The sequence below is a fragment of the Podarcis liolepis genome (genome assembly GCF_965112155.1).
Source record: "Podarcis liolepis genome assembly, chromosome: 3".
Classification (NCBI taxonomy): domain Eukaryota; kingdom Metazoa; phylum Chordata; class Lepidosauria; order Squamata; family Lacertidae; genus Podarcis; species Podarcis liolepis.
This window is the reverse complement of record NC_139557.1, coordinates 62838343-62863877: the sequence shown is the minus strand read 5'-3', so window position 1 is coordinate 62863877 and position 25535 is coordinate 62838343. Positions and strand designations below refer to the sequence as shown.

The 25535-nt window shown below is 42.3% G+C and overlaps 1 protein-coding gene and 1 long non-coding RNA gene across 4 annotated transcripts; one reads left to right on the top strand and one right to left on the bottom strand.

The window, feature by feature from the left end:
* Positions 1 to 1160: 1160 nt before the first annotated feature.
* LOC310704584 lies at positions 1161 to 8659 on the bottom strand. The gene is made up of 2 exons (XR_014524901.1): positions 8537 to 8659; positions 1161 to 1849 (listed from the first exon to the last, which is right to left on the bottom strand). It is a non-coding gene; the product is annotated as an uncharacterized lncRNA (long non-coding RNA).
* A 416-nt stretch (positions 8660 to 9075) lies between these two features.
* Positions 9076 to 23401, top strand: LOC310704533 (interleukin-20 receptor subunit alpha-like). 3 transcript variants are annotated; one of them, XM_083498151.1, is made up of 8 exons: positions 9076 to 9187; positions 10674 to 10748; positions 11492 to 11621; positions 12520 to 12698; positions 13928 to 14103; positions 15308 to 15446; positions 17534 to 17673; positions 19914 to 23401. In XM_083498151.1, the coding sequence occupies exons 1-8, from the start codon at positions 9091 to 9093 to the stop codon at positions 20976 to 20978; spliced, it is 2001 nt and encodes a 666-aa protein (XP_083354277.1). In that variant the 5' UTR covers positions 9076 to 9090; the 3' UTR covers positions 20979 to 23401. The 3 variants fall into 3 exon arrangements, with proteins under 3 accessions (XP_083354277.1, XP_083354276.1, XP_083354278.1); XM_083498150.1 differs by having other exon boundaries at positions 10671 to 10748; XM_083498152.1 differs by lacking the exon at positions 10674 to 10748.
* The last annotated feature ends 2134 nt before the right edge of the window (positions 23402 to 25535 follow it).

Sequence of the window (25535 nt, the reverse complement as noted above, 5' to 3'; positions counted from 1 at the left end):
GACTTGCCAATCGTATGGTCGGCGGTTCGAATCCCTGCGGTGGGGTGAGCTCCCGTCTTTCGGTCCCAGCTCCTGCCCACCTAGCAGTTCGAAAGCACCCTTAAAGTGCAAGTAGATAAATAGGTACCGCTTTATAGCAGGAAGGTAAACGGCGTTCCGTGTGCTGCGCTGGTGCAGGCTCGCCAGAGCAGCGATGTCACACTGGCCACGTGACCCGGAAGTGTCTGCAGTCGGCGCCGGCTCCCGGCCTCTAGAGTGAGATGAGCGCACAACCCTAGAGTCTGTCAAGACTGGCCCGTACGGGCAGGGGTACCTTTACTATAAACGAATGGCATTCTTTTTAATTAACTGCAGTGAAGATGACTATGGAATTAAAGAAATGATCTCAGCCTCTCATCATGCTAAACTATAATCTCCTCAATAAACCAATGTTCTCCCCATACCCAAACTGCCATAAAGTTACAGTTCAACAATGCAATCCTTTGCATTGTCTACAGAGTAGTAAGTATAATTGAGTTAAATTGGATTACTTCCAGGTAAATTATGTATGGAATTGCAGCCTAAGTCTATCCTAAATCAGGGAGGAGAACCTGCAAACCTCCAGATGCTGCTGGACTACATCCCCATCATCCCTTGATCATTGGCCATACTGGCTGGGGCTAACATGAGTTGGAAGTCCAACAACATCTGGACAGCCACAGGTTCCCTACCCATGCTCTTAAGCACCACATTATTACTCAGAACTCAATGTTGGTTTGTTACTTAGGCTGGCAATACTCCTGCCTCCATGAAACATTGATTTATTTCAGCATGCACTCTTATACTGCAAGATTTAGGAGCTGAAACAGAGGTTACTTTTCAATTGAACAATAGATAATGGATAGATATTTTGACTACTATCTCTGGTTCACACATGTCCCTCAAACAACGTCTGGAACATTAGGAGATTGTTGCAGTTGTGAATAAACCATCACGGATAGAATTTCACTGTCACCATTAATAATTTATAAAATGCCTATATTTTACTTCATGTATTTATTTATTTATTTATTTATTTAAAAATAAAGTTCATGAGTGTAGACTTGCATTCTAAAAAGGCACAACACCAAAGGAAAAGATAGGAAGGGAAAAAGAAAACAAGAAAACTCAGGCACTAGTACTTAAGTGAACTAAGCTTATATAATGACCGGTTTGAATGAAAACAGTACATATAACCTAATGCCAATTATTGATAATCTTTTCCATTTCAATTTTATATTTTTGTAGCATAATTTTATAAACAGAAAACACACTTCAAGGCCTAGGTTTCACCATCACCAAACAAACCCATTTGCTATTACTACAAGTGTAATAGTAATCACTTTTCAAACAGTTATATACAAAGTGTATATACAAAGTGCATAAGATCTCATAAAGGCAGAGTTTTATAAAGGAAGACAAGTTTGAATGAAATGTATCTGTTGAAATCATTTCTGCCTCAGGAATATTAAATCAGGTGAGGAATTATCTACCTTATTCAAAAGATAACAACATATAATCCATTTTATCAAATTCTGATTTCAAACACATTAACGATTTCCAGAAGACTAATAGAAAATTGGATGGGGGGGTGTAGGATAAGACCCTTCTGTTAATGGATGTTTATGAAAGTCATGGCATGGCCAAACCATTCCTTTCATTCTTGTTTTGACTGCAAGATAAATTGAGTGGCAGCTGGGATCATTCTCTGGAGCTTCTGCTTGTTTAGTTGCCTGATTAATAGCGAGTGCTCTACTTAGTTTAATTTATTCCATCCAAGCCTTTATGTTCCCCCTTCAGCGTCCAAAGTAAAGTTTATGTCCAGGTGCACCTGCAAAATAAAATGGCTCCATATTGAAAACGACTGCTGTTTAACTTCAGACTGAGTCCCCATGGAGTTTGTTGCACAGAGACATGGACGCTCAAACTGATAATGGTTTAAAAGCTCAGATTAAAGGTTGCTTGATAATGGCTGCCAACCTTGGCTCTGCCTTAGCAGACAGCCCTGTGGAATGTGTTCTATACGCTTTTTAATGATAAAACACCCCTTTTCCTTTGAACAAGAATTCTACAGGCTGCATGGAGATTTCTAGATAGAGGGTTCCTTCCTGCAGCTGTCCTGAAGACTTCTGCTAGTGCTATAGCTTCACTATGTATTTCCTATGTATTTATTTACAATCTACCTTTCCTCCAAGAAGCTCAAGGCAACACACAACAACACTGTGAGGTTGGTTAGATTTTTTTTTAAAAAAGCAACTGGGTCATCCAATGACCTTGATGGCAGAGTGTGATTTGAATCAGGGTCTCCCCAGTTCTGCCCTGGCAAATCAGACCACATCACACAGGTTTTCAGTGCGTACTAGCCATCTGAAGAGATGCTTGTATCATCACCACAAAAGGAAATGGGGTTGTGATGCTAGCATTTCTGCTGCAAAAAAAATATATGTCGATTTTAATAAGTTCTTTAATAAGTTCAAATGGTGAAAGAACAACTTTTTAGAAAAACAACACAAAGCTTTCAAAATGCTGCTGATAGTTGCACTTCTTCCTACACCTTCCCACACATCCCTGATATTGTTTATCAGTGAACCAGAATGTTCTTTATAGTCAGCATATGGGGGCAACAGAGTCTGCTGACAGTGCTTATCAATAAGTCATTCTTATTCTCCCTCATACAGTGGTTTCCAAACTCATTGCTTGCTGTCTCACCTTAAGATGAGAAGACACTGTTACACATACTTGGATCTGTGTAGCTATATTATCAGATAGAATTCAAGAATACAATCCAACTTCAGGATATGAAGTTTGGGCCAGTGAGGGTTTTGGCCTGGGGAGATTTCAGAGGACCAGATACAGAGCCCTGGAGGGCTGCATTTGGCCTCCAGACCTGAGGTTCCCCACTGCTGATCTAATACATCCGGTCTAATACATCCTTTTGGTATAGAGCAGACCTGGAATCAGATGGGGAGTTCAAGTATCCCCCTTCAAAAAATCAACGTGTCTCATCACAAAGTATGCATTGACTTCATTTCTTCAACCAGGGGACACCATCTTAGCATGCCTTGCTGTTCTGTCTCCACTACCCACAGCTGGAGAGGACAGCAAAATCAGACTCTGGCCTCATGACCTCTGGACAAATGTACTTCCACCATCCATTTGTGTATTTAAGTTATTTCTGGTCTCTGGCAATTTGGCAATCTTCAACAGAAAATGGCACCAGCACCCTTGGGCAACTGTATGTGTCAGGGTCCCAGGAGCTTATCAACACCATCCTGGAAATGAATGAGGAGCCAACATGATTAACTCAGGCTGAAATCATGCCCCCCACAGGGAAAAGCAAACAAGCTGAGGTCCCTTACAAATCAGGGCTCTGTATGTGTGTGTGTGTGTGTGAGAGAGAGAGAGAGAGAGAGAGAGAGAGAGAGAGAGAGAGAATTTGCACCTTCCCCCCATTCTCAATTGTACTGGAAAATGGCTCCCATTATTGCTTTTCTATTTGGGATCTTTTCAGGCTGTGTCTGTCCTATTTCATTGCCAAACACTTTTTCTGTGTTTATAATAGATGACACAAGTGCCTTGTGGAACTGCATGACAATGAAAGCATTCTTTTGGCAGCTTTGCTTTTTGAAATAAGATTGAATCACGATTGTTAAATAGGATCTAATAGTGTTTGATACCGAGCCTATAAATTCATGTCTAACAGAATCTGAGTCATCAATCAAATCTTTTGGCCAAGTTGAAAAACAATTTTGTTTTGGCCCATTCAGCTTTTTCTGTCCCTGAAATCCCTTGGAAAATTCAGGTGGGTTGGTAAAACTGAAGGATAAAGAATTTAAAGTCCTAGAGAAGATAGTAATATTTTCCTCAATGTGAAAATCCATCATTAGGACAAGACCCATCAGCGGACATAATATGAAAGGATTGTTCCTAAGTGTATCTTTTACTGCTAATTAGTATCTCATTTTCTTCCTTTTCCCCCCTTCTTATTTACTACTTATTTTTCCCCCTTCACATCTATTATCAAACATATCACAAATTTGCAATAAAGAAAACCATTTGTAATTAACAATATCCTCTTTTAATAAATATGCTGAAAATTATGACTATATATCCAACAATAAACAACTCCTCAACCTTAATCTCATAATCCATTTCATGCCACTAGTTACAATTTAGATCAATTAAATCATTTGAGAACTCCTCTACTTATCTGTATCCATATTATATCTTTCTTTCATGAATGCTCTAAAAAGTGCCATAATGAAGTGTACTCTTACTTTCCATCAAATAGGCATGTTCTGTCCATTTAAGACACTTCTGTAATCTTTCAAACTCTACCAAACCAGTACTACTACTCTGTTTACTTCTTTGATTCAGCATCTTGTTAGGAACAAGCACACAGCTGGACTTGCAACCGCAGTTGTGCAGGGCATGGCTTCTTCCATGGCCCTGACTCCAGCAGAGTGAGCAGAAAGGAGATGGTCAGCTATAGATAGCAACAAGTGCATGTGTACATGTGGAAAAGCACAAGAACCCCACCCATATTCCTAAACTTTCTCTGCTGGTCATGTGTGATCTCCTGGTGCAGCAAAGCTGCATCAGTTTGGCTGCTCTTGGTCCAGAGATCTGAATGGATGCTGGTGCTGCTGCTTCAGCATCCCAGCTGGGAGGAGGAAGTAGGGCTGTGATTCCTGCATGCAGGGGGTTGGACTAGATGACCCTTGGGTCCTTTCCAACTCTTCAATTCTATGATTCTATTTGTGCAGGAAACCTACATTCCCAGTGCAACATTATGATCGCATAGCCACGATTTACACAAAGATGTGAGTCAATGTTTCAGTATGGACCTACATTTGCTCTCCAATTCTGCCATCTCCTCAGCCCTGTCCTCTACCTCTGCTGTCCCTTCCAAGCTTGATGAAATGACAATAGAGAGCTCAACAGGTCTCGTATACTGATGTCCCCCCAATCGTCCAGCTCCACCTCCTCTTCGGCCCCCAAAGAGGGGACATCTCCAGCTGCTTCTGGAGATGGAGAGGTTAGAGCTCCACCCTCAGGCAACGGGTACCATTCTGGTGGCACTGTGTAATACAAAAGTACAGTAATCACAACAATAATGTGGGTGCTTGCCTCTGAAGTTCCTTCTCTCCCTTGCTCTGCATAGACAGTTGCCATGCAATGCACTGATCAGTTGGGCAAGCAAGCCAAAGTGCCTTTCTCTGCACAGAATTTAAATGTTCCCAATTCTGCAGAAAAGTATAACTGGGAAGATATATTTCCTGTTCCACCACCTCTACACAGGTCAACCAGGGTGCTGACAAGGACCCAGAGGAAAATTCCCATGAGAGACAACAGGAATCCATCTGATTTCACACCTTCCTGGGGCCAACCATTTTCCTAAATTCTGCTCCCCTACAGAGAGCAGAGGCCATCACTAGTTTAATCCTATCTAGATAGTGATCTGTCCAAGACATGGGCACTATACTTGGATGCTTCACCTGTGCATCACCTGTCCAGGAAAGAAAGCAAATTGAGATCATGAACTGCCAGAAATGTTTCCCACCTAGCCCCAAGCATAGACCCTGATCACAACAGAACATTCCCATCCCTCAAACACACACACAATTCTGGATCTCCAGCTAATCTTATCCAAGCAGAGGGAAAAGGGCTGCTTAACCCGATCTTCCTCAGTATGAACAGCAGCAGAAGTTCTGCAAGAGTTCTCTAAGCCACAAAAGTCCCCCTGCTCCTAGACAACCCCATTGTTCATTCCTGTGCCAGCCAGCAACTTAGCAAGTGGGAATGAGCAACTGACACACCTAAGACGTATCTATTTTTGTGCCAAATTAGTCAGTGAGAGAGATGCTGCTGGCCCTCCAGCTATTGGTAGAATATGGCTAACGGCACAATCCCATGCACATATCTACTCAGAAACAAGTTCTCCTGAGTTCACTGGAGCTTGTTTCCCATAGGAAGGTGTGTGTGGCTGATTACTCTGTGGGAACATAGGATCTGAGGGGGAGGAGTTACAGCTGAGAAGGGAGTTAGCAACCAACAGCAGTCACACTTAGCTCAGTGCAGATCCTGGGAGCTCACAAACAGGGGCCTCCAGCTATTGGTAGAATATGGCTAACGGCTCAATCCCATGCACATGTCTACTCAGAAGCAAGTTCTCCTGAGTTCACTGGAGCTTGTTTCCAGTAAGGAGGTGTGTGTGGCTGATTACTCTGTGGGAACACAGGATCTGATTTTTTTTTATAAAATATTTATTGCAATTTTTGAACAACAAAGATGACATCAAACACATAACAAACAAAGAAGATCAAAGTAAGATTATAAGAAAAAGTAAGAATAAGAAAAGAAAATACAAATAAAGTAATGATATTCATAAGTCATGTTTTCATAGTCTTTGGACTTCCTCGCATCACCCTCCCTTGCGTTCTCAGTCATATAGTTATATGCAGCAATTTGTTACCTTACTTCCATTCTTATTTTATAAATCTCAAATATTCAATCCCAACTTTAGAATGTTTTGGTCATAAATTAACCTACTAGGTTTGAACAAAATATTTCTTCAGATTTCACAATTTCCCTATACATCACCTATTCTCATATGTCTTGCACTAAATTTACTGCTGCCGTGTTACTCTCATTTGTGCATACTCCTAACATTCGTACAATTTGTAATGTTTCTGTAAATAGTCTTTAAATTTTTTCCAGTCCTCTTCCACCGTCTCTTCTCCCAGGTCTCGAATTCTGCCAGTCATTTCAGCCAGTTCCATGTAGTCTATCAGTTGCGTCTGCCATTCTTCCAGAGTGGGCAAATCCTGTGTCTTCCAGTGCTTTGCGATAAGTATTCTTGCTGCTGTTGTTGCGTACATAAAGAAAGTTCTATCCTTCTTTAATACTCCTTGGCCCACAATGCCCAGAAGGAAGGCCTCTGGTTTCTTAAGGAAGGTATACTTAAATACCTTTTTTAATTCATTGTAAATCATTTCCCAGAAAGCCTTAACCCTTGGGCATGTCCACCAAAGGTGAAAGAATGTTCCTTCAGCTTCTTTGCATTTCCAACATTTGTTATCAGGCAAGTGATATATTTTTGCCAGCTTGACTGGGGTCATGTACCACCTGTATATCATTTTCATAATATTATCTTTCAAGGCATTACATGCCGTGAACCTCACTCCGGTGGTCCATAACTTTTCCCAGTCAGCAAACATGATATTATGCCCAATGTCCTGTGCCCATTTTATCATAGCTGATTTAACAGTTTCATCCTGCGTGTTCCATTTCAGCAGCAAGTTATACATTTTTGAAAGTACCTTGGTCTTAGGTTCTAACAGTTCTGTTTCTAATTTCGATTTTTCCACCTGGAAACCTGTTTTTTTGTCCAAATTAAAGACCTCCCTAATCTGAGCATGATGTAACCAATCTCGCACTTTATCCTTTAGTTTCTCAAGGCTCTGCAATCTCCAAGTATCACCTTCTTTTTCTATTATTTCCCAATATTTCGGCCAATTGGCCTCCATATTGAGTCTTTTCTGGGCCTTGGCTTCCATTGGTGACACAGGATCTGAGAGGGAGGAGTTACAGCTGAGAAGGGAGTTAGCAACCAGCAGCAGTCAAACTTAGCTCAGTGCAGATCCTGGGAGCTTGCAAACAGGGGGGTTTAGGCCTCCCCCTTAATCTCCCCTGCTAGAGTTCTGTCTCTTGGTGAGCATAAAACTAGAGGCATGGAAGGCGAGGGAGCTGCTACAGAGACCTATAACAGCTGTGCCATGTTTGTCATTCTGCCAGAGAACAAGCAAGAGTACACTTTGTAGCAAGTGCAAGCTGGCTGTCTGCTGCAAGAGAAGGTGCAGTAACTTGAGGCCCGCCTAGCCACACCTCAAGCAGCAGGACAGCATGTAGAGTTAGTTGATAGAGCTGAGTTGACTGAGACTGAGCACCAAGATAGAAGGGGTGGCCCCAGCATGGAGAAAGATTGCCTATTGCAAGAGTCTAACCCCTGGAGGAATGTAGGGTGGTTACTAATACATTTAGACCAGAGCAGACAATACATATATATTGCCCAGTCCTATTTTCTGGTTAAAAAAATGCCTGAGTTGGGTACGGAGTTGAGTCTGGCCCACTGCTTTCCCTTTGCACAAATCACTGCCAACTATAGCAACCCCACTCACAATTTCACATGTTAAAGGAAATGTCTGTTTAGTTTGTCCTAAGCCTATATGGTCTAACTTGTCCATTTTCAAAGTTAGCCTTCACAATGTGCTTGAGTCATTGGAGGCCACTAGTAGAGACTCCCCCCAAACAGCTCAGTGATCAGGTAGGAATCTAATGAATTAGCTATCCTGGACCCTTGCAAATCAATACAAAACCCTGTACACATGCACATATTGTGCAGACACACACTGTTCAGCTGTGACCCATCACAGCTTACCAGTAGTCATTCACACAGAGTGTTAGACATATCTGGGGGAGGGTGTAACATGTGTTGCCATCTTACTATGCGACTCACCTACTTGGAAGCAACTTCTTTGCAGGAATTTCACCATCTGTAAAGCAGGTGTTGACAAGTGGTGCGGGCATGGGGAGAGCATGAAAAGAAAGGGGGCTGGGTTTTGTCTGTCTTGTTTTGTTTTGTTTGTTTGCCAGGGATTCCTAGAACCTGGGCCCTGAAAACCATCAGGTCACACAGGAAAGAGTACCTCTAAGAAAACGCGGGCAGCAGGTACTCTGCCAGCTCCTAACAGCCGCCTCAGGCATCGCCCCACAGACACACGCCTATTAAGGGTTAGGGCGGAGGAAAGTGGCTCCCTCGTCAAAGGAGGCGCTCGGTCCCGCGACTCTTCCTCCAAAACGTCCCGTCTGCTCCACCTTCTCCGTGGAGGAGGGAACCACCCCGTCGTCGTGTGAGAGAAAACCGCTCAGCTGCTGCGACCTGCTGCGGTCCCTCAGGCAGGCCTGCGGCTCTACTCGCGCCTGTTTCTGCCCGGTTTGGCGCGGCACGCGGCCCCCTTCGCCCGGCGGCCATGTGACCGCGCACACAGGCGCACACGCCGCCCGCTCTCGATGTGCGGCGCCGAAGCCCTTCCATGGTTCTCGGCTCTGGGGCTGCTGCTGCTGCGCCTGGCCGTCGTTCCCGCCCCTGCTGAGCCGGTGGCGTCAGGTGAGTCCCGGCAGAAGGGAAGGCGCGTCGCGCTTTGCGCTTCCTCGCCTGTTTCTGCCATTCTGTTCGCGCTCTTCCAAGGCTTCGTCTGCAATCTCGGCGAAGGTTGCGAGGTCAGCTGGCAGAATAATAACCATGGCGAGGAAAGTGTAGCTTTCTTCTTCTTCTTCTTAAGAATCCTGTCCTGTGGGCTCTTTGTGCTCCGATGTTCTGGACTGAGCTATGTGCCTGGGAGTAGTTTGATTCTGGCCTCGGTTCTGGAAGCTGCTTAAATGCCGCTGTTCCAATTTGGAGCGGATAAACAAGAGTGCTTCTGAGCACATGCGGAGTATCTTCGTCACCGCACGGATTGCAAGTGCTGTGCAAGCCTTCAAAGCACAGGAGAGTCCTGACGGGACAGAGAGCTCTGAGAGGAGTATCTTCTCTTCGGCTCCCTGCCCCCTTCTATTCCTCAAGGTTTCCTACATTCATGGAAGTCAACTCTTAGAGGTGGAGATCCCTTCTGCCCCACAGTAAAATATTTGAGGGAGCCCCCCCCCCCAGTTGATGGGCATTGCCATTCAAATGGTATGTGTGCACTGCATCTTGTAGTTGATTATGTGGGGTGGGGCTTACCTGTCTCTCCCACCCCCCAATATTTTATTCAAGTTGGCACCCTTGCCCAGATTGCTTGATATACAAAAGCAAGTACTGCCTGTTCTTTTAAAGTTAACAGGTTATTTTTATGCATGCCTACTTAGAAGTAAGTCACACTGAATTAACTAGATCTTAAGTGTCAGGGGTCCCTTTACCTTTACCCTTTTAAGTGTAAGTCTATGGGTTTGCAACTGGAATAGGTTTACGTCCCAAGTATGCATGCCAAAGGCACAAATGCAGTAAAGTTTCTGTAGTTATTTGGAGTTGTAAAAACTATTGTTTTTAGTGTGTGTGTGTGTGTGTGTTTTGAATCCTCTCTCCTTACTGAATACTCTTTGGCACTCCCGCTGTCCTCTCTTGAAACCTCTCTTAAAGTCTGTAAGAAATGCATCTGGCACCTTAATAAAAAATGCTGGGAAATATGGTTCCTGCGTTACTACACAGCACAGTGTGTCTCAGTGAGATGGAAATTACCGGTATACATCTTCTTTGCTGCTTTGGCTGCTAAGAGTCTAAATATTCATATTTTGCTATTCATATTGCAGTACAATGCATGCCTATTTTGTCGAAAGTCAGATTTTGAGGAAGCAGGGTCCATGGTCTGGTCAGGTTTCTGTTTTACACAGAAAAGTAGGAGAGTGAGAGTGAGAGCTTTTCCATCCCTGAGCAAGAGATAGCATTACTTTTGCAGCAAGAAATCATATGTAGAGGTGGTGATGTCCTTTTAAGTTGAGTACAAATAGTAGCAACTGGCGTGTTGAGGCAGCTCATATGAATGAATTTACTTTATTACGGTCACAGACCAGCATAAGCGGCAGCTCATATAATCCACACTTTTTTTGTTCAGTAGATGCGAAGGATACTGAGGACACAAATGCCATCTATACCAAAGGAGGGGAAAGTCTGATCTCCACTAAAGGAGCAGGTTACCTGGCCTTTGTTAAATGGACGCGGGTGGTGCTTTGGTCTAAACCACTGAGCTTCTTGGGCTTGCTGATCAGAAGGTTGGTGGTTGAATCTGTGCGACGGAGTGAGCTCCCATTGCTCTGTCCCAGTTTGAAAGCATGCCAGTGCAAGTAGATAAATAGGTACCACTGCGGCCGGAAGGTAAATGGCGTTTCCATGCATTCTGGTTTCCATCATGGTGTCCCATTGCGCCAGAAGTGGTTTAGTCATGCTGGCCATATGACACAGAAAGCTGTCTGTGGATAAATGCCGGCTCCCTTGGCCTGAAAGCGAGATGAACACTGCAACCCCATAGTTGCCTTTGACTGGACTTAACTGTCTAGGGGTCCTTCACCTTTTACCTTACGTTTGCAAAGAGAGACCTTCATTGGGTATGAAGTGTGGGTGCTATGCTTCTTTCCTGAGCAAAGTGATAGCAAGAGTCATTACATCACAATGCCAGTGACACATAGATTAGTTTACATGCTACAACTACACCAATCTAACATGGTCATAAAACTGAGGCAGTTTTGGTTGCAATCAGAATACTGAATTGCCATCAGCCAGAATCCTTGGCAGCTGCCTCTGCAGATAGGGAAAACCAGCCAGCATTTAAAACTTGTTGGCCTGTCTATCCAGATGATCAGCTTTTCAAAATGCACATTGACAAATCGTGGCATCCTTATTGTCCACACATGTTAACTTGTTTGTTTTTCCCAACAGCATTGCGTTGTACTTTGCCCAGCCCTAGGAATGTTCATTTTGTCTCCAGAAACCTGAAGAATGTCTTACACTGGTTGCCGCCAGAAGGGATTCCTGAGGACAAATTAATTTATAGTGTGAAGTATTTAGTGTACGTTTTGCTGTTGATTTTTCTGTACTACCAATACTAGTTTGTGGGTTTGTTTTTTTTAATGGTGCTTTAAATGTGCAACATGCTTCATCGTGTTTTCTTTTGCAGCAGTAACCTCAAGGTTGAAGTTGAAGCTGGCGTAGCTTCATTCAGTAGACCGGCTCCTTTAAAATATAAACAGATCTTGGATTCTGGCAAGACAGTGATCAACAGGAGTCCCTAGCATCTCTGTCTGTCTCCCCCACATGCCCTCTCCTTGCTAGCACCTAAAAGGGAAAAATCACGAGTGGTTCTTGATATTACATGAATTATTGAACGTAAGCATAGCAGTAAGAGGCATTGGATACATTGCACATTTTCAGTATGATAATCCAAAATTAATCACTGGACATTGTAGGGAAACACCCAAGCAACTTTGGCCTGATATGTATGAGCAACTGAATCATAGATTCATAGAGTTGGAAGGGACCACAAGGGTCATCCAGTCCAACCCCCTGCAATGCAGGAATCTTTCACCCAACATGGTGCTCAAACACACGACCCTGAGATTAAGAGCATCATGCTCTACTGGCTGAGCTGCCTTACTTTGATTGTTAAACATTTTAACTTGCATTGATTAAATTATATGTATTTTGTTTTAATTCTTGCAAGCCACTGCAACGGCACTGCTTGAAAGTGCCTTATAAATTGAATGAATAGTTCATACCGTCATAATCACTTCAGCACATAGTTAAACTGCAGAATTCACTCCCACAAGAAGTAGCGATGGCCACGAACTCAGGTGGATGTTTTTAAAGATTAGACAAATTACTGTAGGATAAGGCTACCAATTGTTAGTATCCATGATCATAGAATGAGTACTGACATTTTCTCTTTCTATTGACTATTTAAAATTCAGATATGGCACAGCTAGATGGATTAAGGATGCAGAATGCAGAAATATCAGTCAGACCTGGTGTGACCTCTCACGTGGAACAAGTGACCATAAGGAGCTATATCATGCCAGAGTAAAAGCTTTTCTGAATGGAAGTTGTTCCAGCTGGACAGAATCTCCTCGGTTTAATCCATTAACAGACAGTAAGGAGATGCCTAAGGAATGCTATGTTTTCATAATAGTATTGAAAGTTTCCAGAGGGCAGATTACCAGTCAGAACTCATGTTGTGCAACAGACTCCACTAAAATGCTTGCGATAAAATTTGATGTGATGGTTGCTTAAGCAGGCACTAGTTTAAACATGGCTTGAAAACTGCATTTATTATTCTTTCTATATAGCAAAGTGATTAGGGCTTTGATCACAGAGATCCTGCGTCAACACTGGATTTGAATTACAGCTTTGTCATTTGCATGAACAGCCTGCTTGCCCAACTTCTTTGAGGTTCACACTGGACTTAGCATTAATTGCATAAAAGCAGGGGCAAACTAGGCTTTATTTAATCCAGCTCAAAGACCCAATTTGGCACCCTCCTCACACGCATTTGCGTACAGAGAGAGAGAGAGAGAGAGAGAGAGAGGCTGGGAGCCTCAGTGGTGCCCCTCTGGAGACTTCACCTGGGGCAAAAAAATAGTCCCTGCCCCCCCCCCCTCAGCTATGGCACTGCATGAAAGCAACTAGCACACACATCTTTGTTATGTGAGTGGTGTAAAGTCTGGCGGGTGGGAGTTTAACTCTTTCTCTTCCGTTACACTCCCAACAAAAATCACTTCCCCAAAGCTGTTATTTGCATTTCAGGGGAGCTGTCTTGCTCATGCTTTTTAGCTTACATTGAAGTTGGACTGCTTTTAATATTCTTGGGTGGAATGTGTTTCTAAACCAAGATTTGTATTGTATTTTTTTAGGCTGTATTTTGGAGTTTTCATGTTTGTAAACTAGCTTAAGGCTTTTGCCTTTAAAGGCAGCCTAAAAGTATTTTGTTTTTATTTATTTATTTTAAAAAGTTCAAGGGAGTTGATAAGAGTTAGTAATTCACCACATCTCACCCTGCTATTATGAAAAGTGTGAAAGCCTGTTGGGCTGTTGATTCTGGGTGCCATGAAAGGGCAATAAATTAAACAATTTATCGTAAGGTTGAAGGGGAGAGAGGTACTTATGGAGTTTTGTGCCTCAGTTGCTAAAATAACTTCACCAGCTTTTGAGTGTTACAAATCAAGGCTTGGGCAGGGATGGTGGAGCAGGGAGGGGCCCCATTCGCTGCTCTGCAACCACGCATCAAAACAAAAGACTGATGAGGGAATATTATCACAGTTGGCTATAGTTGTTTTCTTGTCACTATGCACACTCTAATATATACTTGCTTTTCTCTTCCAGCTAAAATTGATCCACCCGCATTTGCCTTGTCTTCTGCTGAAAAATCTATTTCAGTCATTGTGGCTGCACCTAAGACATGGAGCAGAAACTCCAGAAATGAGCCTAATTATCTGCATGAAATATATCCCATCCTACAATATAACATATCTGTATTCAACACACACAAAAAGACACAGGTAAAACTTGATTAGAAAGGGGTATTAAGCAATTTAAATCGTTTCTGGATTAATTGGAGATGGCCATGTTATTAGGATGTTGAGAAGGGGCAGTTGTCTGCTTTGCAGATATGTATGTGGATGGATGATGAAGACGAAGGATAGTTCTTGGGAGCACAGCATAATTGGGAGTGTGAGCAATGAGGGTGAAAATAACATGGTGCTTAGTCATTTAAATGACTTTCCCCTGATAGCGACAACAGAAAACCACTACACGTGCAAGACACTTGTGGGAGGTTGCAAATCTGGAGCAGAATATTATATGTGGGGAAGGGATATTTAATGCTTTCCCTGTGGGCCAGTGTCTTGCCCTCTGCCTTTAAAACCTTCCCCTCACCCAAACTGCTTTTTGTCCCAGCAAGAGGAAGAGCCAGGAACTAGCTGTGGCAAAGAAAGAAATGCCAACCTGGGAACCCAGGGCTTGGTGCCATGTCCAAGCAGATGCCTGCGATCTCATCTCAATTACCTGAACTATGTGATGACTGTGGTGGCTGGGAAGAAAGTGAAGATGTGGGGTGAAAGAAAGCCAGCAGTAGAGACCGAAATCAAAAGCTAAGAAAGGAGAGAGATCCTGTTCTTTAGCTGTCATCTCTATACTGATGGCACTGTGTTTTTTAGCTAGCTCACTTAATGTCAAAATATAGGCCTGCTTTCTCCTTATATATAGGATTAAGGCAGGGGTTGACAACCTAAGGCCCATGGGCCACAAGCAGCCCATGGGGGCTGTTGAACCAGCCCATGGACTCCCACCACCTGCTTGGGGACCCCTGCCACCCGCTCAGTTGGCTCCCATGCGCCATGCTAAACTGGCACGGAGCAGAGCGGGGACCTTCTTCCGCGACGCTGGCTGGCTTCTCAGCTCCTGCAGCCAGTGGGAAGTTGCGCATGCCTCCTCTGCGCTGGAAGGAGCTCCCAAAATAGTGTGTGTGCATGTGTGTGCACTCCGGCCCACCACGGCGTCTGCGGGACCGTGAACTGGCCCAAGCCAAAAAAATGTTGCCGACCCCTGGATTAAGGTATAACAATCTGAACGGAGACTCGCATTTTTCTCCACTCTCTGGTGGTTGGTTCATAGATGAAACCATAGGTAGAATGTTTCTGTGATTCTCCAATATATTGTTGTATAGTTAAGTTCTGAAGTGTGACAATGCCTTCTTTCCCCTAGTGGATGTTCTGTATTAAAAGCAACAGACTTGATGTGTTCCATTTAGAGTCGAATACAGTGTACTGTGTCACAGTGCAGGTATATATTACTCCACTTCTGTTCAGTGGACTCTCCAAAGATTGCATTGCTACTTTGAAAGGTAAGCAAAGAACTATAAAACACATCTCCAATACAGGATGCAAATTTGTTGCTTTAATATCAAATGATTCTAAAAATAGATAAAAGCAATTGAGAAATCCTTTTTCGTACAAGTCATGACAAGATCCTCTTGGCTTTACAAAGGTATACAACCTTGTTTCTTAGTGAAGCTTCTTTCTAAATAACAGTCAGCTGAGGACAAACCATATCTCCAAGCAACCCTAATTGCTGGGTCTGTGCCTTAACTATAGGCTAAGAGCTATTAACTTCTCCCTTGAAGTTCTAATAGATCATTAAAGAGCCCATGGATTTATAGAGACACCCAGCCACTCAAATGAGGCAAAGCATCATCCAAACCTGTCCAACTGGCGAACCACAGTGAACGATCACCTAGATTAGTGCAAAACAAGTGCTGGAACTGCAGGAATGGGCCTGATGTGGGGGAAGGGGAGGGATCATTGCTCAGAAGCATAGATCATGCCCAGGTAGCAACTGCTGCCACCCCCATTGCAAGAATTTTCAAAGGAACAATACTGTATCATTCTCATTGAGCATCCTTTTACAAGAAAGCTATAGGACTACCACAGGCCATCAAACCACTTCAAATAGTGGCAGTGTGTGGGGGATTCCTTTTTAAGAAAAACATCCATAACCATTTCTATAATGTAAGACACAAAAAAGTCATGGAATATCCCTCTCCCCCACATGCACAGCGGATGAATGAGCCTGCAAAAGTATGAAGGGGAGGATATTTGACCAGTTTTTTTCCAAAACCCCAGACAGCCACTACTAGTAAGCCTTGACAATACTGAGCTGGGTGAGCCACTTGTCTGATTTGGTATAAGGCAGCTTCCTTTGTTCATATATGTTCCACGATTATAGAGTTTTCCTTGGTTTATAAAAGTACTCTTTTCAATGTCAGAAGACCTGGAAGCACCTCTGCCATCTTTCTCTTTCTTATATGATGATAAGGGGGAAACCTGCAGGCAATATCCTCATCCATCCCCAACCCACCCCCCAAACACTGCTAAGGCAGAGATCTTGCAGTGTTCTGTCCAATTACTGCAAAGGTTACATAATGGCTTGCTTTGAATTGTGTCACCCTGACTAGCTTGTCCTTTAGGTTTTGCTTTTCCCACCCTGATTTACAATGCCTCTCCAATGTTCTGTCACCATCACCGCAACATTTCTGGCTATTGGCCTGCTTAGGGGAAGCATCTTTGAGCCGTGTTCATTTCCCCGTCCATTCCCTCTCAACCTGTAAATTACCCGCAATAGCCTAGTGCTCCATCCTCCAAAAAATTACTGGTCTCCACTTTCCACTCTTCAGTGAAGGAAAATCAAAAGTTATATATTGCCTGCTCCACCCGTTTCAGGTTAGAGTTGCAGAAATAGGCCCTCTTTTTACTGCTTGCCATTTTCAGCACTGGCGTATTAAGTGGCTGCCTTTGGTTCCATTCGAATCTGAAGAGCATAATTTTGAATCTTTTATTAGAAACCAGCAAGTCAGCCCTTTTTAGTCCCTGTTAGCAATCTGTGTATCCCTAATAATTGGGGGAAATTAGGCAAAGAAGAATCTGCTGGCAAGGACCTCAATAACTTGCTAGGGAAGAACAGCCTAAATATAGAGTTTAAAAGAACCTAGCCCAGCTGCTCTACGAGTAAAAAGTTACAGAGTACATGTATTTTACCGCATACATACGACTTTTGAAAGGGATAATATTTCCCAAATGCTGTATTATAAGTGAAGAAATTGGAAGAAAGAATGGTGTCAAAGTGCTTTTATTGAAGCTACAGGCAACATTTCTTCCTTTCTGGCTGGCTTTCATAATTTTCACTGTTGTTCAAAAATCTTACAACAATTTATAATACTAAAATTGCTGAAATCTCAACCACTTGTGAAATACTGTTGAGTTGTGGCATGTATTTTTTAATGTTTTGTATTAATAATTGATATAGTTTTTATTGTTGTCTTCTTTTTTAATGGAGCCTATTTAGACTTCCATATCCAATTACCAGTAATAAATGCTGATGACTGCTGGATATTTGGAAAAATGAACAGCATCTAATGCACATATTTCTCCACAGATTCGGCTTTCAAGGAGGCTGCGACAATCTTACTCGGATATATTTTGCCTGTCCTTTTAACAGTCCTTATTATTTTGGTGTCATGCTGTTGTGTATATAGGTACATTCATATCACAAAGCAAAAGTACCCTACAAACTTGGTAAGGGTTCTTTATTATCCCTGCAGTATGTAATGTATCATATGGTTAAGGCCCAGTCCAAACGCTTAAAAACTCCCCGTGTGAAAATATTTATTAATTAATATTAATCAGCCAAAGGCCTGGTTGAAGAGGAACATTTTCGCCTGGGGCTCGGTTACTTGGATTGGGGTCGAGAAACTGGGGCAAAGAGTTGGAACCCACCTCCCCCCATCATCTTGCCCCCAGTCCATATTGGGGGCGGGGGCTGCAACTGCTTTTTCCAAAAGCCCAAGACGTTCCCCATGTTATTGCTACTTCATATTTAGTATGGACCCATATTAATTAGTCTGGGTTCTTTTCCAAGACATAGAAGAAAAGGCAAATGCTGGCGACGCCCGATTGGTTGTGGCTCTCAGACATAGGGCTGCTGAGAGCCTTTTTAAGTGGAGGTGTCAGAGCCTAAACTAGTACTTTGTATAAGCAAGGTATGTGCTACGCTACTGAGCTGTGGCCCTTCCCCCATGACACTCTTGATGTCAGGGTCGTGGGTTTGAGCCCCACATTGGGCAAAGGATTCCTGCACCGTAGGGGGTAGGACTAGATGACCCTTGGTGTACCTTCCAACTCTACAATTTTATTATATTGTTATTCACCCACCCACCCAGTGTGTGTGTGCTACATTTTCTTATTTCACCTAATAGGCTAATGTTTAGTAGTCTTCCACAAACTTGCTGATAAGCATCAAACAGAAAATTATTCTGAAGAATCTTTGCCTTAAGCAAGGACTAAAGTATTCTCGGGCAATAAGCACTGAGAAGCCAGCAGCAAGGCTATATTTGCACATAAAGATGCATTAAAAAAGAAATCAATGACCACAAATTATGAATGGATGAATTAATTGCTGAGAAAAATAAGAAATTAAGAAATGTAGAAGCACTGAACTGGATCTACATTGTCCCCAGCTATTCCAGCCCTTGTAATTTGCAACACATTTATCCAGCAATCTACCTGTACCTGGCTTTAGTGTCTGCCATTTAAAATGCACTACAATCTTCTTTACTTAAACATTTTTCTAACTTGCAGCCAAGCATAGGAACCAGTCCATTCAATTAAAAATCTACAAATGTAATTCACTGCTTTTTGTCTACAAAAGAGGATAAAAGTAATGGGCCCTGACAATTGTTTTCCTTTTAATTGTTTTCCTTGTTGAACATAATTGGAAGACTACTGCCACTATTTATACATTATATTAGAAGCATGGTCCTGTGGGGAAGGGCTGCAACTTGGTGGCAGAGTATGTGCAAAGGGTCCCAAATTTGATCCCTGTTATCTCCAGGTAGCGATGGGAAAGGCTACCGTCTGAAAACCTGGAGAGCAACTACTTGTCAGTATAAACAATACTGAGCTGATGGCACCAGTGGTCTGTCTCAGCAAAAGGTGGCTTCCTAACATTCCTAGCTATTGTTTGTGCAGCAAAATAATAATAATATAGATCAGTTCTTTTTGGGGGGCACAGGGGTACGCATACCCCTAAACATTCTGTGACCCTAAGTTTGGCCTCATTGAGGGGCAGTATTTCAATATGAGTAGGAAAATGAGAGTACATTTTTTTAGAAAGAAAGCACTGATATAGTCTTGACTTGTTCCAGAAATTGGTTGAAAGGAAAGGAAAGGCAGTATATGCAATACTCCCCAATCTGCAGAATAGTTGCGGTGTGAAAGCATATAAATTTTATACATAGACCTAATCCAGCTAACATTCAGGACTAAATTCAAGTAAAAGCAGTGAGACTTTGAGAGCAATCCAATGCACACACCCTTATGCCATGCTGAAGGGAGGACATCATATTAGCTGGAGGCGCACTTCCACACAGCTCTCCTGGCAGAGCCATTCACCACAGTTCTCCCCTTGCCACCTGCCAAACAGTTGCCAGCATCAGGCCCAGAAATAGAGTGTTCCAAGTGCAGAGAAGCAGTGGGGCTGAACTAGGCCAGAATTCAGTGATTCTGAGCTTTTCTGGATGGGAAGCATTGAGACGAGTTCAACTTGGAATGCTAATGTATAGACAAATGTAGAAGACTGCCCATGGGATAATCAGATCTCTACAACCCACATGCACATTAACACAGTGGTGTGTGTACAACCTTAGTAAGTAATTAACTTTAGCTGGGTTGGCTTTAACTTAAAAGTAGAGACTGCAATTAACGGATCTCTCAGTTTTCTTTTTTAAATTACAGCTTCCTTTTTTTCCCCTCCCCAGGTTTTGAAGTATAGTGACAAATGTGTGAGAGGCAATTTGCTTCCTTCTGAAAAAACTGTGATTAACTTCATTACTATTAATATCACTGAAGAGCAGAAGACCTCTCTGGAGGACACTCGTTTACTAGGCAGTGCCCACAGCAGAGGTGGATGTTGTGATGGAAACAGTGTTGAGGGAAAAGCTTCAGAAGTGCAACTAGCACAACAGGATTCTCAAGACGCTTGCCTAAATGAGGAAGTTATGTTTGAAAATGAGCAAGATGAGAACAAGCTACCCATGATGAAGCTTGTATCTCAAAGGGCAAAGGGTATCTCAGATGAGAAGCACAAGGATGAAGTTGTGGTCTATGAATTTGACTTGAGGGCTGAAGATACAACTCTGGTTCAAGAGAAGCTGAGCTTAAAAGCTGGTATTTGCACACTAGAGGGACTGCTTCACAAACTGCAAAAAGTACCTCCAGATTTAATAACTGATGGAACAGAACAGGCCTACTGTCCCCAGTTTGGTGTGGGAGCTCCAGGTATCCATTCAGGAGAGCAACCAAGAGAGACCCTTTTGAATAAGATGGGCTCTGGACATAATGGCCTTCAAGCTCCTTCACAACATTTGGTTCCCAATAAACCAGGCCAAACTTTTTGTCCTCAATGCAGCGTGGTGGCAGATACTTGTTTGGCACATAATCAAAAAGAGACCTTCTTCGATGAGAAAAGAGCTGCACTTGAAAAACTACAAACTTTTGCAAACGTAGTGACGAGAAGTGCAACATCAAAGCATCAGACATGGGCCACCCAGGACCAGGAGGCAGCAAAGAAAGCAAAAGTGGAAGATGAGCAGAGCATAATAATAGATTGGGACCCCCATACTGGAATACTTAATATACCCTTGTCTAATTTAATAAGTGATGAAATAATTGAGAATGAAAAGTATGAAGCTTCTCTGGAGGAGGGACTTCTGTCCAGAGTTTATGAGAGACAGTGCTCTGCTGAGCTGTTAGAGAGAGATGAAGAAAGGTATCTCCTGCACCTCAAAGAACAATGGGGACTACATATACAAATGCAAACCTAACTTTCTTTCCCGTCATGATTTAATTTACTACTAAGTAGAATTATTTTAATAGTTAAGATTAATTGCTTACAGTATGAAGCTGGTGACCATCAAACCATCAATGACTATCAAAGGCCATTGGTTTTAATTATTGGTGAACTCCAACAAAGTAATCTGCTTTTATTCATTCAGTAGTCTTGCACCAATGCATGTATTTGTTGAGAATTGCATTGATTCAAACCAATATCTATATATATTTTTAAAAAACCAACACCAGTTAAATGTATACGATAAGGGCATAGAGTACATGCTTGTCAATTTCAGTACTAACTTTAGATGGAAGACACTTGCTAGACTTTGAAAAGAAATTTTCAGAAAACCATTCAGCTTTGAGATGATCTGTTTGCCTCAGATATGACATTGTCCTAGGGTAGTGGGGTAGTAGCTAGAGTTGAACCAAGTGATAGTGTCAGTTAGATGTAAATCAGCAAATAAAAATCCTGGGGGCAGGCATTGCTTGGCAGACAGCCCCTGTGACTACCAGACATGACTGCTATATGCCATCTCCAGGATCAAAAGCAGCATACTTCTAAATACTAGTTTCAGTGAAACAAATGGAGAGGGTGGCTTGTCCTGTTTGCGGGCTTCCCATTGGCATCTGTTTGGCCCCACTGTCTCTGATCCTTTGGTCTGATCTAGCAGGATTCTTGTAGCTTGGCTCCCAGTCTCCTCTGCTTTTTGGCTACTGCATTCGTGCAACACCACACATTGTGACTAGTGTATGCTGGGAATAGCACATATAGGAAACAAAGGGGGAAACCCCATAGGCCCTGTTATGTCTCAAGTATGTGAAAATACACTTCCAGTCTTTGGAAACAGAAGTCTATTAAGCCTTTATAAGAAATGGGAGGTTAGCTGTGATCCGTTAATAGACAGAAAAAGCAGAGAACTTCAGCAAATGAAAATTGTATTTTGTCATTTTTGCCCCGTGCCTTTTGCATGCAGTATAGCTCTGAAGCAATTAATCGCGTAAAATATATCACTTTTCCATTTCTGCATCAACACAGTACGAGCAAATCAATGTTGACACTTTCAACATCCTGGAGGAAGTCACCTCTATTAGCCTAAAGCATTCTGATCACCTTAAAGTAATCAGGCCTGACACTTTCATCCAACCTGAGGAATTGGCAGCAGTCGGAACCTCTCCATAGGAAAGCATAGTTGCATCCAATATTTTGAACAATTTTGAATAATCAATTACATGGACAATTCAAGCTAATAGAAGAATTCACTAGCTTGAGTTTGAGAGTTTGGTTACAGCATGTTGGTAAATTACTTGCAATTGGCTGTGCGAACACAGTCAAATGCAACATCACACATGTATAAAGAATGAATACATATTGTACATGCGGCTGGCTTTTGAAATTATATTGTTGGCATTTAGTGTTAATGCCATAGCTTTACCTTTTCCTATTTGTGTTTTAAAGATAACAGCTGAACAGGAGCATCTTGTATGAACAAACAGATGTGTGTCTGAGGCACATCTGGCAAAGCTACTTAAAACTTCTCCAAGCACTCAAACACTTCTCTACTCAGCTTTCACAAATGTGAATTGTAAGGTTATGAAGGAAAAATAATGTGGGACATAAGAAAGCCAGCTCATACATACATGTACACCACTTGATTCCTTTGTCATTTGATGGCTCAAGTTAATCCATGAAAAGGTATTTGTGTCTGATGTGACACAAATATAGTGACTTGTTTCCACTAGTCACCTTTTGGTGCTGTATTCATCAAGTGATGATTATGTATGTGGTGCCAAGGTTTAGGGAAAGCTATCTAGAGGCATGAAGGTGAAATTATCTGTTAATATGCAGTATTAAATTCTAGAGATCTGGAGTGGGGAACCTCATACCTAGGGCCAAATGCAGCCCCAGAGGCCTCTCTGGGCCTTGGGACTTTCCCCCGCCAACCCAGCTCTGCTTTGCACCCCCCTTGAGTGTTTTTGGCTGGCTGGCATGTTCCCGTGGATTCTGATAATGCTTCTTGCTGGCCTTAATGGAGGATAGGGTGAGTGTGTTGGTAAAACCTTCAGAGGCAAAGGGGCTACGCCTCTACATCCTACTGGACAAAGGGTGCTTATACTGCAAATCTAAAAACTGAAGAAAGTTACTGCTTCACAGTCTTATAAAGCAGAGACAGGGGCAGGATAGACTTCAGTCCTCTCACCATCTACAGCTACCCCTCCCTCCTGCTAGCCTTGCACCTGCTAAGCCTCTTACCATTAGGCAAGCCTTCCGCTAATTAACCTGTGGTCTTTTAAACTGTTGGGAGTATTGTTTTTATTATTATGGTATGCATTTTTGTGTTTTTATATTGTCAACCGCATCTGTGGATGAAGGTCTGTATAGAAGTTTAATAAATGATGATGATGATGATAATAAGCACCAAGACATTCAAGAAATTTGTGGTAAAAAGGAAACGTTGTTTTGAAAGTTGTTTACATCCATGGCTAGCTTTGATACCATTTAATTATAACAATTTTCTGATTAGTCATATGAGCATCTGCAAATGCCAACATGATTAAAGGAACACAGGAAAGGGTAGGAATATTTGATATGGGAGCATGGGAAAATGATATCTCTTTCAAATACTGTACTTCATCAGCTCCAGATAATGTGCCAAGAATTTTGAGCTGTGTTTCTTGATACACCCATGATTCAAAAGTCACATAATTTTAATGCTGCCAGATCCCCAGAGCTTTGTCTATTATGATAATACAATTCTTGGTAAGTTAGTAGTTTCTTTTTAAACTGCCCTTTTTCTTTTATTATGTTTGTGAGCTGCTTTGGGAGGTCCATATAGGGCTGTGTGTGTGTGTGTGTGTGTGTGTGTGTGTGTGTATGCGCGCGCACACACACACACAAGTTAAGTACAAGTTAAGTACTGTATTGGGGTAAAAAAAACCCCAACCCTGTCAGCTCAGTTACTTAATGCTTAGTTCATAAGAAATACAGAAGACAGGGCTCAAAGATACTGGAACTGAATCAACTTGACTGTACTTCTATGCATTGGATTACTCCCATAAGGTTTGCTGCATTATTCCAAAAGTTCTAACACAATGGTACATCAAGTCTCCAGTCTCCTTGTTCACAGAACATATGAAAACATTGTAGCTAAAATTTTATCCAGATCGTAAAAGCATGATCCAAGTGCATTTTATTCTTTACCAAACATTCCAGATGGCACCAACCCAACACCATTTGCACTGCGTCTAGTTCTCACGTAGTGGAAGAGAGCATCTTACACAGGTTACAGATTCTTGATAATGGGGAGATGGCACATTTGCTGCTTTATAAGAGGAAGAGAGGTGTGCCATGAAATGGTGAGGCATTGGTTGGGACATATAAGCTGCTAGTTATGTTTTGCTTTACAGGGCTAATGAACACTTCTGTGCTTCGCTTATTAAGGGGGAAAGGGCCCATCCAGCAAATTTAGAACAGAAGTATAATAACTATTTTGCAACAAGAAGTATAATAAGATGTCATTGTATTTTGTACAGGAGAATGTATTCACTTGTTCATCATTGGCATCTACAGGCAGTTTCCAGTAGGTGCCTGAGACACTCAGGAAACCGCCACACACACGACAACCTCTTTAGAGACAAACATTAGTGGTAGCCACAGAAATGGAATAACATGTCCTCAGCAAGCACATATTGTGGTTTCTTTGCTGGTAAAGTGAGATGCCTCTGTACTGCAGAAGTACTGCCTGGAGAGAATATGGCTGGAGGACTTCCTGAGTGACCCTCGCTAATGTTAGGAAGCAGGCAATTTGCATACAAGCCTGCAGCTCTCACATGCAATCCTGGCACTGTATTATTTGGGGATCATACAGACACCAGAGATAATAAGCACATTTATTATATCAAAAGTGGAATGAGCTTACTAAAGACATTCAAGAGAATCTGCATACAGGACACTAATAACAGGCTAAATATTAAAAACCTTAAGATTTAATTCTTATAGCATGCATGGGGATGCATAGGAAAACTAGAATGCAGTAAAAGTGGTGAGGGGAAGGGTGTGAGAAAGAGCTTGTTCACATTTGAGCATTATTTAGCTGTTAATCTGCTTTCCCCCCATTTGGATTAGAATGGAGTAGGCCATATCCATACATATTTGAATTTGTATTTAAGAACCACTTCCATCTTTCTCATTCATACCACTAGGCATTCCCTTTACCCCCCCCCCCCGACTTCTAATTTGTTGGTTTTATTGTGCCAGTTATGTACTGGCAGGGCATGGGCACAGATAGCTGTAAAAATTTCCTGTCCAAGGAAATTTGGACATTGCACTCAGGCAATTGTAAATTTGCTTGTACAGTTTTCTGGTTTTGTGCAATTCTGAGGGATCAAAAGAAGAAAAAGATTCCTCTGTTCAGGAGTGTACCTGAAATAGTTACGAATACAAATGGAAAAGAAGTGGTACTTGGGGAAGTAGGTAAGGTAAAGGTAAAGGACCCCTGGACGGTTAAGTCCAGTCAAAGGCAATTATGGTGTGTGGTGCTCATCTCACT

Excerpts from the sequence above, each read along its gene's own strand:
- LOC310704533 (XM_083498150.1), top strand. The coding sequence starts at position 9,091 with ATGTGCGGCGCCGAAGCCCTTCCATGGTTCTCGGCTCTGGGGCTGCTG. Across the intron at positions 10,749-11,491 it reads GATCTCCACTAAAGGAGCAG|CATTGCGTTGTACTTTGCCC; the intron begins GTTACCTGGCCT and ends TTTTCCCAACAG. Across the intron at positions 17,674-19,913 it reads AAAAGTACCCTACAAACTTG|GTTTTGAAGTATAGTGACAA; the intron begins GTAAGGGTTCTT and ends TCCCCTCCCCAG.